Below are 14,817 nucleotides of genomic sequence, written 5' to 3'. Positions count from 1 at the left end.
CATGCACCCCCACGACTGGCTAATTTTTTTATTTATTGTAGAGGTAAGGTCTCACCAACTTGCCCAGGCTGGTCTCGAACCCCTGAGCTCATGCAATCCTCTGACCTCTGCCTCCCAAAGTGCTGGGCCCAGCTTCAACAAGTGTTTTTAAAACAGAACTTGAAAAGCTGATTCTAAATCTATGAAAGCTTAAGAAAAAAAAAAAAGTCAACTCCCTCTTGAAGAGGAGCAAGGGGATGGGACCCATCCTATGGGATGGGAACATATAAAGCTGTCATCATTACAACAGTGCAATATAAACTACTGGGACAGAATAGAGAGCCCAGAAGGTGGTTCCACACATAAATGGCCAGCTCATCTACGCCAGATGTGACACTGCACAGTAGTGAGGGGAGGATGGAATGATCAAGCCAAGTGATAGAACTGGTTCGCCACTGGAAAAATGAAACTGGACCCAGCCTCATACTATGCACAAAAACAAATTCCAGGTGGATGAGGACCTAAGCACAAAATAGAAAACTGTAAAACTTTTCGAAGTAAATAAAGCTAAATTATCAAAAATCTCAGAATAGAGGAGATTTCTTAAATAATCACACTAAAAAGCAAAGGGAAAGAATTTTAATCCAATTGGATTTACCATTAAGAACCGTCATCAAAAGATACCATTTTAAAAAGTGAAAGACAAGCAGCAAACTGTGGGGAAATCTGTACTACCTGCAGCCAAAAATAAGAACGAAGACTCAGAACTCCCGAAAATCAATAGAAATAAGACAAATGGGTCAAAGACTTTAACAGACGCTACACAAAAAAGAAAATCCAAATGAATGAAAAGACGGTCGACTTCATTAGTTACCAGGGAAATACAAATTAAAACTCATCAGAGTGGCTAAAATCTGAGTATGCCAATATCCAATAAGCAATGAGAACTCTCAGAACCTGCTGGCAGCAGTGCAAATTGATGACTGGGAAAACACTTTAGCATAGCCCTGTGATCAGCAAAGTCATTCCTAAGTATATATTCTAGAGAAACACTTTTTCACCTGGAAAACACTGTAGTGTGGGCCTATGATCAGCAATGCCATTCCTAAGTATAAAGAGAAAGGCTTTTTCATGTGCACTAAGAGATACACACAAGAATGTTCAGAGTGATGATGTCGCTCCTCCTAGCAAAAAAACTGGAAATGACCCAACTATCCAGCAACATGGAAACATAAATTGTGGCACACAGACAACTTAAAAGCAGTGAAAACGAATACACTGTAACTATATTTAGCAAGATGAGTAAAACCCAAAAACATGTTTAATGAAAACACACAGCATGATTCCATTATATAAAAGTTCAAAAGCAAGCAAAATTAAACAATATATTAATTAAGGATATGTCATAGATTGTAAAACTATAAAGAAAAGCAAGGGAATGATTATCACAAAAGTCAGGAAAGTGATTACCTCTCGGGAGAGGGAGGAGGAGGCAATCGGAGAGGGGCACATAGGAGACTTCTAAGGTACTGGCAATGTTCTATTTCTTAACCTGGGTGGTGGGTACATGGATGTTCACTTTATTATTAGTATGTAAACTGCATGTACACATTTATACACTCTACATATTTCACAATAAAACAAATTTTAAAGATACTGTTTAACTTGCAACGATCAGGGAAATGTTTGTAGAGAGACGTTTACTACAAAAGAAGCCAATACTTACCAATGCTTCTTCATGGGGCTTATATTTCTCCAGCTGCTGTAGTGCCTTGTTATAGTTCTGAACTACCGACTCTGGGATTGGGTCCTCTGACCATTCTTCATACTCTGCAAATGTGGTCTCCATATCTATTGAAAGATGGATTCAGCCCCGTGGGTCTTGCCATTGGGCTTCAACAACCCAAACACAGATTAAACCATGAGATTCACATGCCACCAGTCCTCCCACATCTGTGGCCATGGCAGCTCTTACTGACCAAGCTCTATGAGTTCTGCTAAGCCCAGAATCTGTCCTCAGAATCTGTCTCAAAACAGTCCCTGGCAACCCTCCCAACGAATCAGCCACAGTCAAGGACATTATGAGCAATGTTTTAACAATACTTACCTGGTGATCCTACGTTCCAATGCTTCACATCCATTAATTTACTCAATCATCACCTCTCAGCAAGGAAGGTTCTATTATAAGCCTCACTTTGCAGTAGAGGAAACTGAAACAGAGGGTTAAGTCCCTTGTCTACAGTTAGGGGTAGAGCAAGGCCTTGAACCCAGGCAGTCTCAAGTTCACACTCTCATCACCATGCTAGGCTGCCTCATGTTGGAATGTGAGATAAAATCAACAAACTAATTCAATTCTAGCTCTTTCTGCATGTTACCTAACAATTTGAATGGGCAGCCACTATATAACTTAGTAAATCCAGTCCAAGAAAACCAGGAAGAGAAATAACACCCGGGTTGCAGTAAGGTTGCCCAGAGGTTCTGAGTGTGTGTAATGCATGACTGTGCCTCAGGAACAAACAAAAATGGTAGTACCAGCCTCCTCCCACCCTCAGAAAAGTCCTCCTAGCACTGCACATGCTCCTAGATCCAGAGACTCAAAGGTTTGGCTTGCCAAAACTTTTTTTTTTTTTTTTTTGAGTTGGAGTCTCACTCTGTCACCCAGACTGGAGTGCGATGGCCGCTCCCGGCCACCGCAGCCTCGACCTGCTGGGCTCTGGCGATCCTTCCACCTCAGCCTTCCAAGTAGCCGGAATTACAGGCATGTGCTACCATGCCCGGCTGATTTTTTGATTTATTGTAGAGATGAGGTCTCGCTGCCCAGGCGGGTCTCGAACCCGCAGGCTCAGGCAATCCACTCACCTCAGCCTCCCAAAGGCGCGGGATTACAGGCTGAGCCACTGAGCCGGGCGCCAAAACTTATCTACCAAAAAAGAAGACTCTCTACCAAACCCCTGGGAATTCCGCTATGAGTACTTGCAATCAACAGTACTTCTGAGGCAGGTCACTCCCACAGAAGAATGATATAAGCTCATGTGAAGTCCCCAGTCTGTTATAGAAAAGGCTACTCCTAAAGAGGAAATGTTAACAATGAAACTTGTATTCAATAAAGTTCTCCCAGAAAAGAGAGTGTGTCACTCACTATTCCTCTCAGAGTCTAACTCTGCCTTTCCAAGCATGTCTTAAAGGAAGAAAGAGATCTCAACTGCGAGTCAGGGAGTCTAGCTTCTGTCTCACCTCTGACCCTCAAAACCCACGTATTAACAATTCAAGGCAGTTATTATCAAGGACCTCATCCAGAGTGATACCATCCTATGAGAATGAGCACACCAACCCCACCTGCATCACAGGATGGTGGGAACAGTCTAATGATGTGACATACCCCAAAGCATTTTATAAACCACGGAGGACTGGCTGTTGCCATGTCAGTTTTTCTTACCATAAAGTGGGATCACCAACTGTCGCCGGAAGAGACTGTGAACTTTCTCAAGCTGTGAATCAAAGGTTTGTTCCCGGTCAAAAGGGGAAAGGAAGGCAGCTATGGGCTAAAGAAGTAAATTAGTAGTAAAATGACAAACTTTAGTTCTTTCTACTTCAAAAAATATCTCAACAAATTTTCAGTTCAAACTAAAAAAATTTATACGACCTTTTATACGTGAGGTATCATGCCAAGTGCTGGAAGAGGTACAAAAATAGGTTATCTCTGCCTCTTAGTGCCTATTACAGGGAAAGTAAAAAAGAATATAAGAAATCACCATAATGAGGCAGAATGTGGTCTTCATAAAAGTAAAGTAGCAGAAGAACCAAAATATTGCATTGCTTGCTTTACGCTGGTTTTCAAGGGTGAACTGTTATGGAAGGAAACAAGAAAGGCCTCCCAGAGGAGCTGGCATCTGGGATGCACGTGCGGGCTCCCCAGAGGAGTGAGGAGTGAAGCTGACCTCAGTTGAAGGAATAGCAAGTGGCAAAAAAGTGCAAAGGCATTCAGAGGACAGGGGGTGCAGAGTCCATGTGGGAATTATGCCTGATACCAAGGCAGCCACAGACACCAGGCAAAGGTGTGAGCACTGATATCTTATTCTGGGTAAGCTGAAGGCACCACTGCAGATTTTTCAACAGGGACATAACCAAGAAATGACTGAGGCTACTTTAATCATGATCTGCCTATTGGGGGCTCCACTATGTATCAGCAATAACTTTGTACACATGCACACAAACACAGTGGAGAGGGGACAGAGCTGTAAAACTCTAGAAATCATAGTCCAGAATATGCAATTATGATAGGGTCAAATCTCCCCTTGCAGTTACAAGTAGACATAATGTATGTTTTCTTGAGTGACATGGTTATTCTTGCACATTCTCCTGGAACTAGGTAACTAAATCAGTGGTATTTTAAAGTACCAGAAAAAAAAACCCGTAAGGTCAAAGAAATCATTTTTGATATTCCACAAAGACTACTTATTTATCTTACTGCTCAACCACGAAGGGATTAGCAAAGACCATTCTGTTAACTATGTTAATAGTAAGATTCGACTCATCTTGGATATTTGTTCCAAGGAGACTTTAAAGACAGCCACTGCCCATTCAGAGGCAAGCACGGGTCACTCACCCGAGCAGCTTCCACAATTGCGCTTTCAAATTCTCGGTAAGCCTCCCAGATGGCGAGTCCTTTAGTCATATGTAAACCAACAGAAGACAGAGCCCTTTCAAACACAGAGCGAACTTTCTCAAGGCCACCTTTCTGACCAATTCCACCGACTGAGTACTGGCCATATTCTAGCCAAATGTTAGGACCTAAAATGACAAGTGCTCAATTAGTTCAGGATATAAAATACCAAAATGTCAAAACTGATGCATACCAATAGAAATGTGCCCACCAAAAAAGTACTTACTCATATAAAAAAGCAAAGCATCACCCCACAAGTATCCCCATTTACTTATACTAACACTGAACCTTTAGATGATTCACTTTTAAGCCTGCTGGAGTGAAAGAACAAAATTAAAAGCACCAATCCTGTTACTAGAAAACTATATTGTAAATCTCTATTAATAATATTTAAACAAAAGAAAACCTGGTTGCCTTATTCCTTCCACTTTCTCTTCAACCTTTTTGTGTACTCACTCCTGTACCTCTAAGACCAGAATAATGAATTAAAGTCTTTAGGAATGCATCCATTCATTCTGTACATGTTTTGCCTATTAAGTCACATTACAGGGATCTGAAAGTAATTTCAGTAATACACTAACCTTTTCACATAAAACTACTTTTTAAAAAAAAGTCAATTTGAGAATTACTGTATACATTTTCCTAAGTCTTGCTTCTTCACTGGGGGACCTATTTCAAAAAACATAGAAGTTTGTTAGCTACTCTGCTTCTGCTTACCAGCACAGAGTTGCATACAGGCTGCAAAATTAAAAAGGAAATGAGCTAGCTGCGGGATCTGGGGCTCTTCTTAAGGATAAGACAAATTACTGATTGTCTCTGAAGCGGCTCCCCCTCTAAAGAGAAGGCAGTTTTTTAAAAGGTTACATCATGGTTCTTCTAATACTCAATCTACAGAGGGGCAAATATCATGGATTTTTTTTTCTTATTAATAGTCTTTATTTTTTAGAGTTTTACATTCCCAGCAAAATTGAGCAGAAGTTTCCCCATATACCTTCCACCCCCACACATGCACAGCACCCCCCCCCATTATCAATATGCCCCACCAGAGTGGAACATTTGTTACAAATGATAAACCTACACTGACACATCATAATCACCCAGAGTCCACAGTCCACATGAGGGTTCACTCTTGGTGTTGAAAGTCTATGGGTCTGAACATGTATCCACCATTACAGTATCAGAGTAGTTTCACTGCCCTACAATTCCTGTGCTCCACCTATTCATCCTTCTCTCTCCCCTAACCCTCAGCAACCACTGATCTTTTGACTATCTCCATAGTTTTGCCTTTTCCAGAATGTCATACTGTGGGAACTATACAGTATGTACCCTTTTCAGATTGGCTTGCTAGCTCATTTATCTCTAGTACAAATAATAATACTCCATTATAGTTTGAATGTACCACAGTTCACCTACTGAAGGACGTCTTGGTTGCTCCAAGTTTTGGAAATTATGAATAAAGCTGCTATAAACACCAACGTACAGGTTTTTGGGTAGAGATGTATTTTCAACTCTTCTGGGTACATACTAAGGAGTGGAATTGCTGGATAGTATGGTAAGCAAATGTTTTGTTTTATAAGATACTATCAAACTGTCTTCTGAAGTGGCTGTACCATTTTGCATTCCTACCAGCAATGAACGAGAGTTCCTGTTGCTCCAAATCCTCGTCAGTACTTGGTGTTGTCAGGGTTCTGAAGTCTGGTCATTCCAATAGGTATGGAGTTTTCATCGTTTTTATTTGCATTTCCTGATGACATATGAGGTGGAGCATCTTTTCATGTGCTTATTTATATCTTCTCTGTTGAGATGTCTGTTAAGAACTTTAATCCATTTTTTAATGATTATTTTATTACTGAGTTTTAAGAAATCTTTATATATTCTGAACAACAGTCCTTTATCAGACTTTTTTTAGAAATATTTTCTCCAAGCTTATGGCTTGTTTTTCACACTCTTGAAGGTGTCTTTTGCAGAGTAAAAATGCTTAATTTCAATGAAGTCCAGTTTATCAATTATTTCTTTGATGGATCATGCTTTTGGTGATGCATCTACAAAAGTCATTCATCACTAAACCCAAGATCATCTAGATTTTCTCCAATGTGATCTTCTAGAAGTTTTATAGTTTTAAGCTTTACATTTAGGTCTGTGATCCACTTTAATTTTTGTGAAAGGTATAAGGTATATGTCTAGTTTAATTTTTATGCAAGTGGATGTCCAGTTGTTCCAGCACCATTTGTTGAAAACACTATCTTTTCTCCACTGTATTGTGTCTGTTCCTTCAGCAAAGATCAGTTATCTGTATTTATTTGAGTTTACTTCTGGGCTTTCTTTTCTGTTCTATTAATCTACTGGTCTATTCTTTTGCCAATACCACACTGTCTTGATTACTGTGGCTTTATAGTAAGCCTTAAAGTTGGATAGTGTCAGTCCTCCAACTTTTTTCTTCTTCAATACTGAACTAGCTATTCTGAGACTTTTGCCTTTTCATATAAACTTTAGAATCAAATTGCTAGGATTTTGACTGGTATAGCACAGAATCTATGGATCAAGTTGGGACAAAATGACAGCTTGATAATATTGAGTCTTCCTAAAAATGAATGTGAAATCTCTCTCCAGTTATTTAGTTTTTTTATTTCTTTTATCCGTTCTTTGAAGTTTTCCTCATATAAATCTTGTACATATTTGTTGGATTTATACTTAAGTAATTCATCTTTTGAGTACTAATGTAAATAGTAATGTGAATTTAATTTCAAATTTCCCTTGTCCACTGCTGGTATATAGAAAATCAATTAACTTTTTGAATATTAACTATATATCTCACAACCTTGCCATAATCACTTATTAGTTTCAGGAATTTCTGTAAATTCTTTTGAATTTTCTACATGGATGATTATGTCATCTATCAACACAGTTTTATTTCTTCCCTCCCAATTTGTACACCTTGTATTTCCTTTTCTTGTCTTACTATATTATATATTAGTTTAGACTTCCAATATGATGTTGAAAAGCACAGGTGAGAGATGCCATTCTTGCCTTGTCCCTGAATAAAAAGTATTTAAACTTATAAAACCCAAGGATGCAGAGTCCACAATGACTGTAAAAGACAGACAAAAGCATGTGTCACTAGATCCCAGGTTCCAAAATAGACATGAAGCTTCTGTGTGAGGTGCCTATGAAGACCAAGGACATTGATTTTCAAAATCTTCAAAGAGCCAAAAGTTCGTGTCCTATTAATGGCCCAGAAAGACCCCTCAGACAGTCAGAAAACCACTACTAAGTACATGCTGAGAAACAGAGGTCTATGCCTGGCATTTTCAAATGTCCAAAAGAGCTAAAAACTAGGATGGCAAATGTGGCTTCTGAACATTTAGAACAAGTAGCATAATTTCTAAGTACTAAGCTCCTGAAAATAACACGAGTCCCACGTTCAAAACTACTTATTAGGCATCATCTAAGATGCTTGGGTTTCTGCTTCAAGTCCCACAGTAGGCCTCAAGTAGTTGGTGGAAGGTAAGGCACACTGCTATCAGCACCAGGGGACAGCAAAGGCCTGACAGCAGAGATGACTATAAAACCATCAAGGACCAAAAATGTCTGGGGAGAGCTACAGATCCTCAGAGAAAGATAACTTGTGATTTAACAATGACCGAGACATCAGAAGACAAGGGAACACCACGCAAGGCTAATTGTCGAAGTGACGCCAAAGGAGGACCCGTGGGCTGCTGCAGAGGCACAGGCACAGCTCTTAAAAACACACAGCATCATTTTATATTCGTAAAATACCCACTATTTTCATTATTCAGGTTATAAATAGCAAAAAAATGCTCGATTCTTCTTGGCTGGTAAAGGCACACAAACAATCCTCTACATCAGGACAGTCTATGTTCTAAGTATTGTCTCTCACAAGGAAATATGCCCACAGTGGGAAGTCAGGAGAATCAAAAACAGGGAAGAGAAGGGAAATTTTTTTTTTTTTTTGAGTTGGAGTCTCACTCTGTCACCTAGACTGGAGTGCAATGGCCGCTCCCAGCCACCACAGCCTCAACCTGCTGGGCTCCAGTGATCCTTCCGCCTCAGCCTTCCAAGTAGCTGGAATTATAGGCACACACTACCACACCCGGTTCATTTTGATTTATTGTAGAAATAAGGTCTCACCAAGTTGCCCAGGCGGGTCTCAAACCCACGGGCTCAGGCAATCCACTCACCTCAGCCTCCCAAAGGCGCGGGATTACAGGCTGAGCCACCGAGCCCGGCTGAAGGGAAATTTTTTGAATGGCTTTAAAAGTATTTTGTCCATGGCATTGTCTGATGCGGTCCTCAACTCAAGCAGAGAAAATACTGAAGACCATTATATTACAAACAAAGGAGGGTAAAGGGGCCTAAAGGGAGGTGAGGCTTCCATACTTCAATTCCACCAGCAAAATGTCTACAAGTGAGGACAGAGCAGTCCTGCATGTGGATTGTAGTAATGGTTATACATTCCATACATGTGGTACAATGTCTATTTTCACACTGTACCAAAGCCAATTTTCTGGTTTTGCTTCTGTACTATAGTTATAAGATATTGGGGGAATCTGGGTGAAGTGAGCATACAGGACTTCTCTTTACTATTTCAGCAACTTCCTGTGACTCTCAAATTATTTCAAAACAAAAGGTTTTCTTTTAATGTTTTAATATATTTTGTAAAAACATTTTGTCCAAACAGCTAAAAATCTATTCAATGTGTAAAAGGTAAGTTTTAATTACCTGGAAATACCATGTAAATTCTGTCAAATAAATGCTGGGTATGAGTGGATTCATTCACTTACTACCAGTTCTTCTTCCACTTTTATTTTTAAGCCAAAAATCCTCAATTCAAGATCAAAGACAATGATAAGATGGCAGAACTTAATTCATGAGACCAACATTCTCTTTTCTGGTAGCAACATCTCACGACAGAGTCCACACAGCAGAAATTGATCCAGATGACACGGCTAGACACCCCAAAGAAACCCACGGAAACTTACAAATGTAATCCTTCACAGCTTTCTCAAAGAGGTCGTACACATGCTCTCTGTCCAGGCTGTCCTGGGCCATGCTGATCTCATCGTGCAGCCACTCCAGCCAGAGCTCTACGAGACAATAGCACCCCCGTGTTACCACCTTCCCAAAGGGCAGGCTGAAAACAAACTTCACAGAGAGGCAGCAGCACACAAATATTTCATCCATCTTACACAGTCTGGCGTGGGTCCCAGAAATTCTACTCTTTTTTTCTATAATTTCTGTAAAGATAAAGACTCACTATGTAGCCCAGGCTGATCTCAAACTCCCAGCTTCAGGCAATCCTCTCGCCTTGACCACTCAAAGTGCTGGGACAACAGGCATGAGCCACCACACCCAGTCCCAGGAATTTAGTTCTTAAAACCTGTTATCAAGTACACAGGAGCTTTTATGCTTTCGAGTAAGATCAAATAACTAAAATAATATCCTTCAACTGCTGTACATTTTATATTCTGCAAAGTACTTATGTATATATTTTCTCAATTAGTCTTTATCACAATTCTATAAGGCAAGTAATAGTAACATGAATAACAATGACATCTATCTAAGGATTGACAACATGCCAGGGGCATGTATTCCCATGTTGTATACAGAAGAGTTAACCTCATTCTGTCATATACTACTTACTAGAGAGAAACGACTGTTGTCCTCATTTTGCTGCTTGAAAAACTGAGTCTCAGAATGTTTATATAACTTGCTTAAGGTCACACAGCTAGTGAGACATTTAGCCAGGGATGAATCTGGGCTATCTAATTTCAGCATCTATACTTGGCAGTTGCACTTTGCACAAGGAAGATAAGATGGTCAGGGCTGGACCTAGGACCAAGGTTTTCTAACTCCTTCCCAAAAGACCGCTTATGAATATTAAGAGCTTTAGCTATAAAGTTGTTCAGTGCAATTACTTTTCTAATAGCCAAATAAGCAGAAATAAACTAAGTGCCCAACTACTGTAGAAGAATTAACATGAAAAATTTACATGAAAAACTGTTTATAAAAGTTTATTTATAATATATCTGTAATTTTCTGGTTCCAAGAGAAAAGGTTAAATACATAAATACTGGAATGGGAGCAGAGGTAAAGTCTAATTACATACAAGGATTTTGTCATAATGTTAGAAAAAAAAAAACCAGGATTCCAAACGTGAATCAGTGCTATATGACCACAATTACATTTTGCAAAAAAACTACAAGATAATGCTTTGAATGATGGGCTTTCTTCTTTCCACTACGCTACATGTTCCAAATTTTCTATAAGGAGCACATCCTACATTCTGCCTTGAAAAAATGTACCCATCTCAATTCTCCATGTTTCTAAAAGCAGCCTGACTGCCAAAGCTTACCTTCAGTCAGGGGAAAGATCTCGCTCATCTTCTGACGGGCAATTCTCACCTTGGTAAGCTCCCCTTCCAGCCTGAGCAGCCTAATCAGGTCCACATGGCAGTTGTAGTCATAGACGTTGATAGATAACTAACAGGAAAATAAACAAGTTGAAATCTCAAACGCCATTATCTAAGTAACTTCACTTTTGTCACCACTGGTGACAAAGTACATCTCTGTACATCAAAGTACAGGACATAAATGTGCTATGTGGGAGAACCAATGAACAGCACTGCAACATTTACCCTCAGGAAGAGAAAGACAAAATGAAAGAAGAGGTTTTTATGGTGAACATAAGGCTCTCTCAAATCTATTACAATTCCCATTAGAAGACACTTGGGTTCTCCCTGAAATATAGGACACATTCTAATGAAACAGGTAAACAAAAATTGTGTTACCTTAGGCAATTTATTAACTTTCCTAAGCATCTTCTTCCTCATCTATAAAACAAGGATACTACTAGTTTCCAGCTATCAAGGGTCTTGTGAGGATTTTAAAAGGTAATTTTGTAATGTCCTTCAGTCCCTGCCAAGCCCCTTGTAAGAGCTCTTTCATTTTACTAAACAAAAAAGATGGAAATCCCCACTGGAGAAATAATGGCAGCAGACTGGTAACTGTTGAAGCTGGGTGACAGGTACATAAAGGTTTATTTTTACGTTTCAAACTTTTCACACTAAAAGAAAAAACAAATTTAAATATTCTGAAAGCTAACATGCATTTGAGACAAAGGAAAATTAAAATAATGTCACCAACATGCCTACCCTGGAAGAAATAGCTAAAGGAAATCCTTCAAACAGAAAAGATAACAGAACCTAGAGCATCAGAAAGGAAGAACAAAAGCAGAAACATGGGGACGTGCAGCCAGATGATCCTTCTCCTCTCATGAGGTTTCCAAACTATATGTGATAATGAAACAAACATTTCAACATTTGATACCCAAAACAATAACATTCAAACGCGAGGAGGGAAAATGATGGAAATGGAAGATTTCCACACTTACTCAAGTGGTAAAACACTGATGTCAAGTAAGTGAAATCTGTATATTTTAATACCCAAAGCAAGCAGTAAGAAAACTATTCAAAGCAATATACAGAAGCAAATAAATCAAAATGGAAATCTAACAGATATTCAAACAGGAAGCTAAGAAAAGAGAAGCAAGGCTAGGTTCAGTGGCTCAGTCTATAATCCCAGCATTTTGGGAGGCCAAGGTGAGTGGATTGCCTGAGCCCATGGGTTCGAGACAGTCTGGGCAACTTGGCAAGACCTCGTCTCTACAATAAATAAAAAATTAGCCAGGTGTGGCAGCATACACCTGTAGCTCCGGCTACTTGAAAGGTCGAGGCGGAAGGATCGCCTGAGCCCAGCAGGTCAACGTTGGGGTGGCTGTGAGCGTGCCAATGCCCTCCAGCCTGGACGACAGAGTGAGACTCCAACTCAAAAAAAAAAAGAGAAACAGGAGAATGAGAAACAGACAGCATATAGAAAATTATAAAATAGCAGGCTTGAGACTTAACATATCAATAATTACTTTAAACATAAATGGTCTACAGTTACCAATTAAAAGGGAGAGAATGGTAGAATGGATAAAAAACACAATGATATATGCTGATTATAAGAAACTCACTTTGAATTCAAAGACATAGGTAGGTTGATTGAAAGTAAGAAAAGATATACCATGTAAGCATTAATTAAAAAGACGTCAAAGTGGACATGTTAATATCACATAAACTAGACATCAGAACAAAGAAAATTATGAAACAAATGAGTTATACCACGCAATGATACACAGTGATAAAAGGATCACTCTCCACCAGAAAGACATAACAATTCTAAAAGCATATGAACCAAACAACAGCACCTCCAAGTACATGAAACAAAAACTAATAGAGCTGAAAGAAGAAATACATCAACAATAATACTTGGGGACTTGAACATCCTTCTTTTCAGTAACTGACAGAACTACTAGATACTTGAATATGATTAATCTGATTAAAAACAAGACCAATATAAGAAAGTAGAAGGAAAAAAAATTTTTTTTGAGTTGGGAGTCTCACTCTGTTGCCCAGACTGGAGTATAATGGCATGCTCACAGCTACCCCGTGCCCAGACTGGAAAAAAAATTTTTTAATTTAAAATTTAAAAAGGAAACAAAAAAATTGAATTTTTAAGAATAACTAAACAGAAAATCAGCATGGATGTAGAACTCAACAACACCATCAATAACATGACCTAATGTGCATATATGCAGTACACCCCACCCAACAACACACATCCTAAGCCACAAAATAAACCTCAGGGGCCAGGGCAACGTAGCTCACGCCTATAATCCCAGTACTTTGGGAGGCCAAGGTGAGAGGACTGCCTAAGCCCATGAGTTGAGACCAGATGGGCAACTTGGTGAGATCTCATCTCTACAATAAGTCAAAAAATCAGCCGAGCGTGGTGGCACATGCCTGTAGTTTCTGCTACTTGGAAGCCTGAGGTGGAAGAATCGCCTGACCCCAACAGGTAGAGGCTGCAGTGGCTGTGAGCATGCCACTGCACTGCAGGCTGGATGACAGAGTGAGACTCCTACTCAAAAAAAAAAAACAACCTCAACAAATTTGAAAGAAATGAAATCATACAGAGTATCTTTTCTGACCACAATGGAATCAAATTAGAAACCATTAATAGTAGAAAATCTCTGAACACATGGAAATTAAGTAATACACTTCCTAATAAACTATGGGTCAAAGAGGAAGTCTCCAAGAAAATTTTAAAATACATAGAATTTAATGAAAATGAAATTACAGCAAATCAAAATAAGTAAGGTGCAGCTAAAACAGTACTCTAGAAATAGAAACTTCAAGAACTAAATACGATGTATAAAAAGAATTAAACACCATGACAAAGTGGGATTTATTCCAGATATACAAGGCTAATTCAATATTTGCAAATCAATTACTGTAATCCACTATATCAAAATTTTGGCTAAAGAAGAAAAATCATGGCACCTGTTGATGCAGAAAATCCATTTGACAAAATCCAACAATTCATGATAAAAATGCTCAGCAAGTTAGAAATGGAGGGGAACTACCTAAACCTGATAAAAAGCAGCTATAAAATACCTACAGCTAAGACCATTCTTCATGGTAAGAATGAATGCTGTCCTCCTAAAATCAGGACAAGATGCCTGTTCTTACCACTCTTTTTCAACAAAGTCCTAGAAGTTCTAGTCTGTTCAACCAGACAAGTGATATACAGGCTGAAAAGAAATAAAAACTGTTCTGATTTGTAGATGATATGATTGTCTAAGTAGACAATCCCAAGGAATCAATAAAAAAAAAAAAAACCTTCAACAGTGAGTTGAACAAGGTCACATAATACAAGATAAGCATAACAACAACAACAAAAAAATCATGTGGAAATCAAATCTTAAAACACAATACCATTTATAATCACTCCAAAAAAACCAAAGAAATACTCAAGTGTGCATTTAAAACATTTACAGAATCTGTATGCTGAAAATTATAAAATGCTGAGAAAAGAAATAAAAGACCTGAAAAGGGAGAGACTATTTAGCATTGAAAGACTCAACAGCCAAGAAGTAAATTCTCCCCAAATTGACTTGTAGGTTTAATGAAATTCCAATTAAGACCGCAACAAGGTTTTTTACAGACATAAACAAGCTTATTCTAAAATGTATAGGGATGGCATAGGCCCTAGGATAGCTCAAAATGATCTTGAAAAAGAACAAAGTGGAAGGAAGCACTCAACCTGACACTA

The 14,817-nt window shown here is 38.9% G+C and overlaps 1 protein-coding gene across 3 annotated transcripts in view; it reads right to left on the bottom strand.

Annotated features, from left to right (window-relative positions):
• Window positions 1-14,817, bottom strand: part of SART3 (squamous cell carcinoma antigen recognized by T-cells 3) — a 40,364-nt gene that overhangs the window by 18,478 nt on the left and 7,069 nt on the right. For 2 of the 3 annotated variants that reach the window (XM_008058137.1, XM_021712386.1), the window contains exons 2-6: window positions 11,016-11,142; window positions 9,643-9,747; window positions 4,586-4,770; window positions 3,416-3,467; window positions 1,706-1,830 (exon numbers count right to left, since the gene is read on the bottom strand). In XM_008058137.1, coding sequence (XP_008056328.1) covers window positions 1,706-1,830; window positions 3,416-3,467; window positions 4,586-4,770; window positions 9,643-9,747; window positions 11,016-11,142 — 594 coding nt within the window. Of the gene's footprint in view, window positions 1-1,705; window positions 1,831-3,415; window positions 3,522-4,585; window positions 4,771-9,642; window positions 9,748-11,015; window positions 11,143-14,817 lie in introns of all 3 variants that reach the window. The other variant, XM_021712385.1, reaches the window with a different exon arrangement.

This window comes from Carlito syrichta, unplaced genomic scaffold, assembly GCF_000164805.1.
Source record: "Carlito syrichta isolate Samal-C Ts95f unplaced genomic scaffold, Tarsius_syrichta-2.0.1 Scaffold303226, whole genome shotgun sequence".
Classification (NCBI taxonomy): domain Eukaryota; kingdom Metazoa; phylum Chordata; class Mammalia; order Primates; family Tarsiidae; genus Carlito; species Carlito syrichta.
This window is presented reverse-complemented; position numbering and strand designations above follow the sequence as displayed.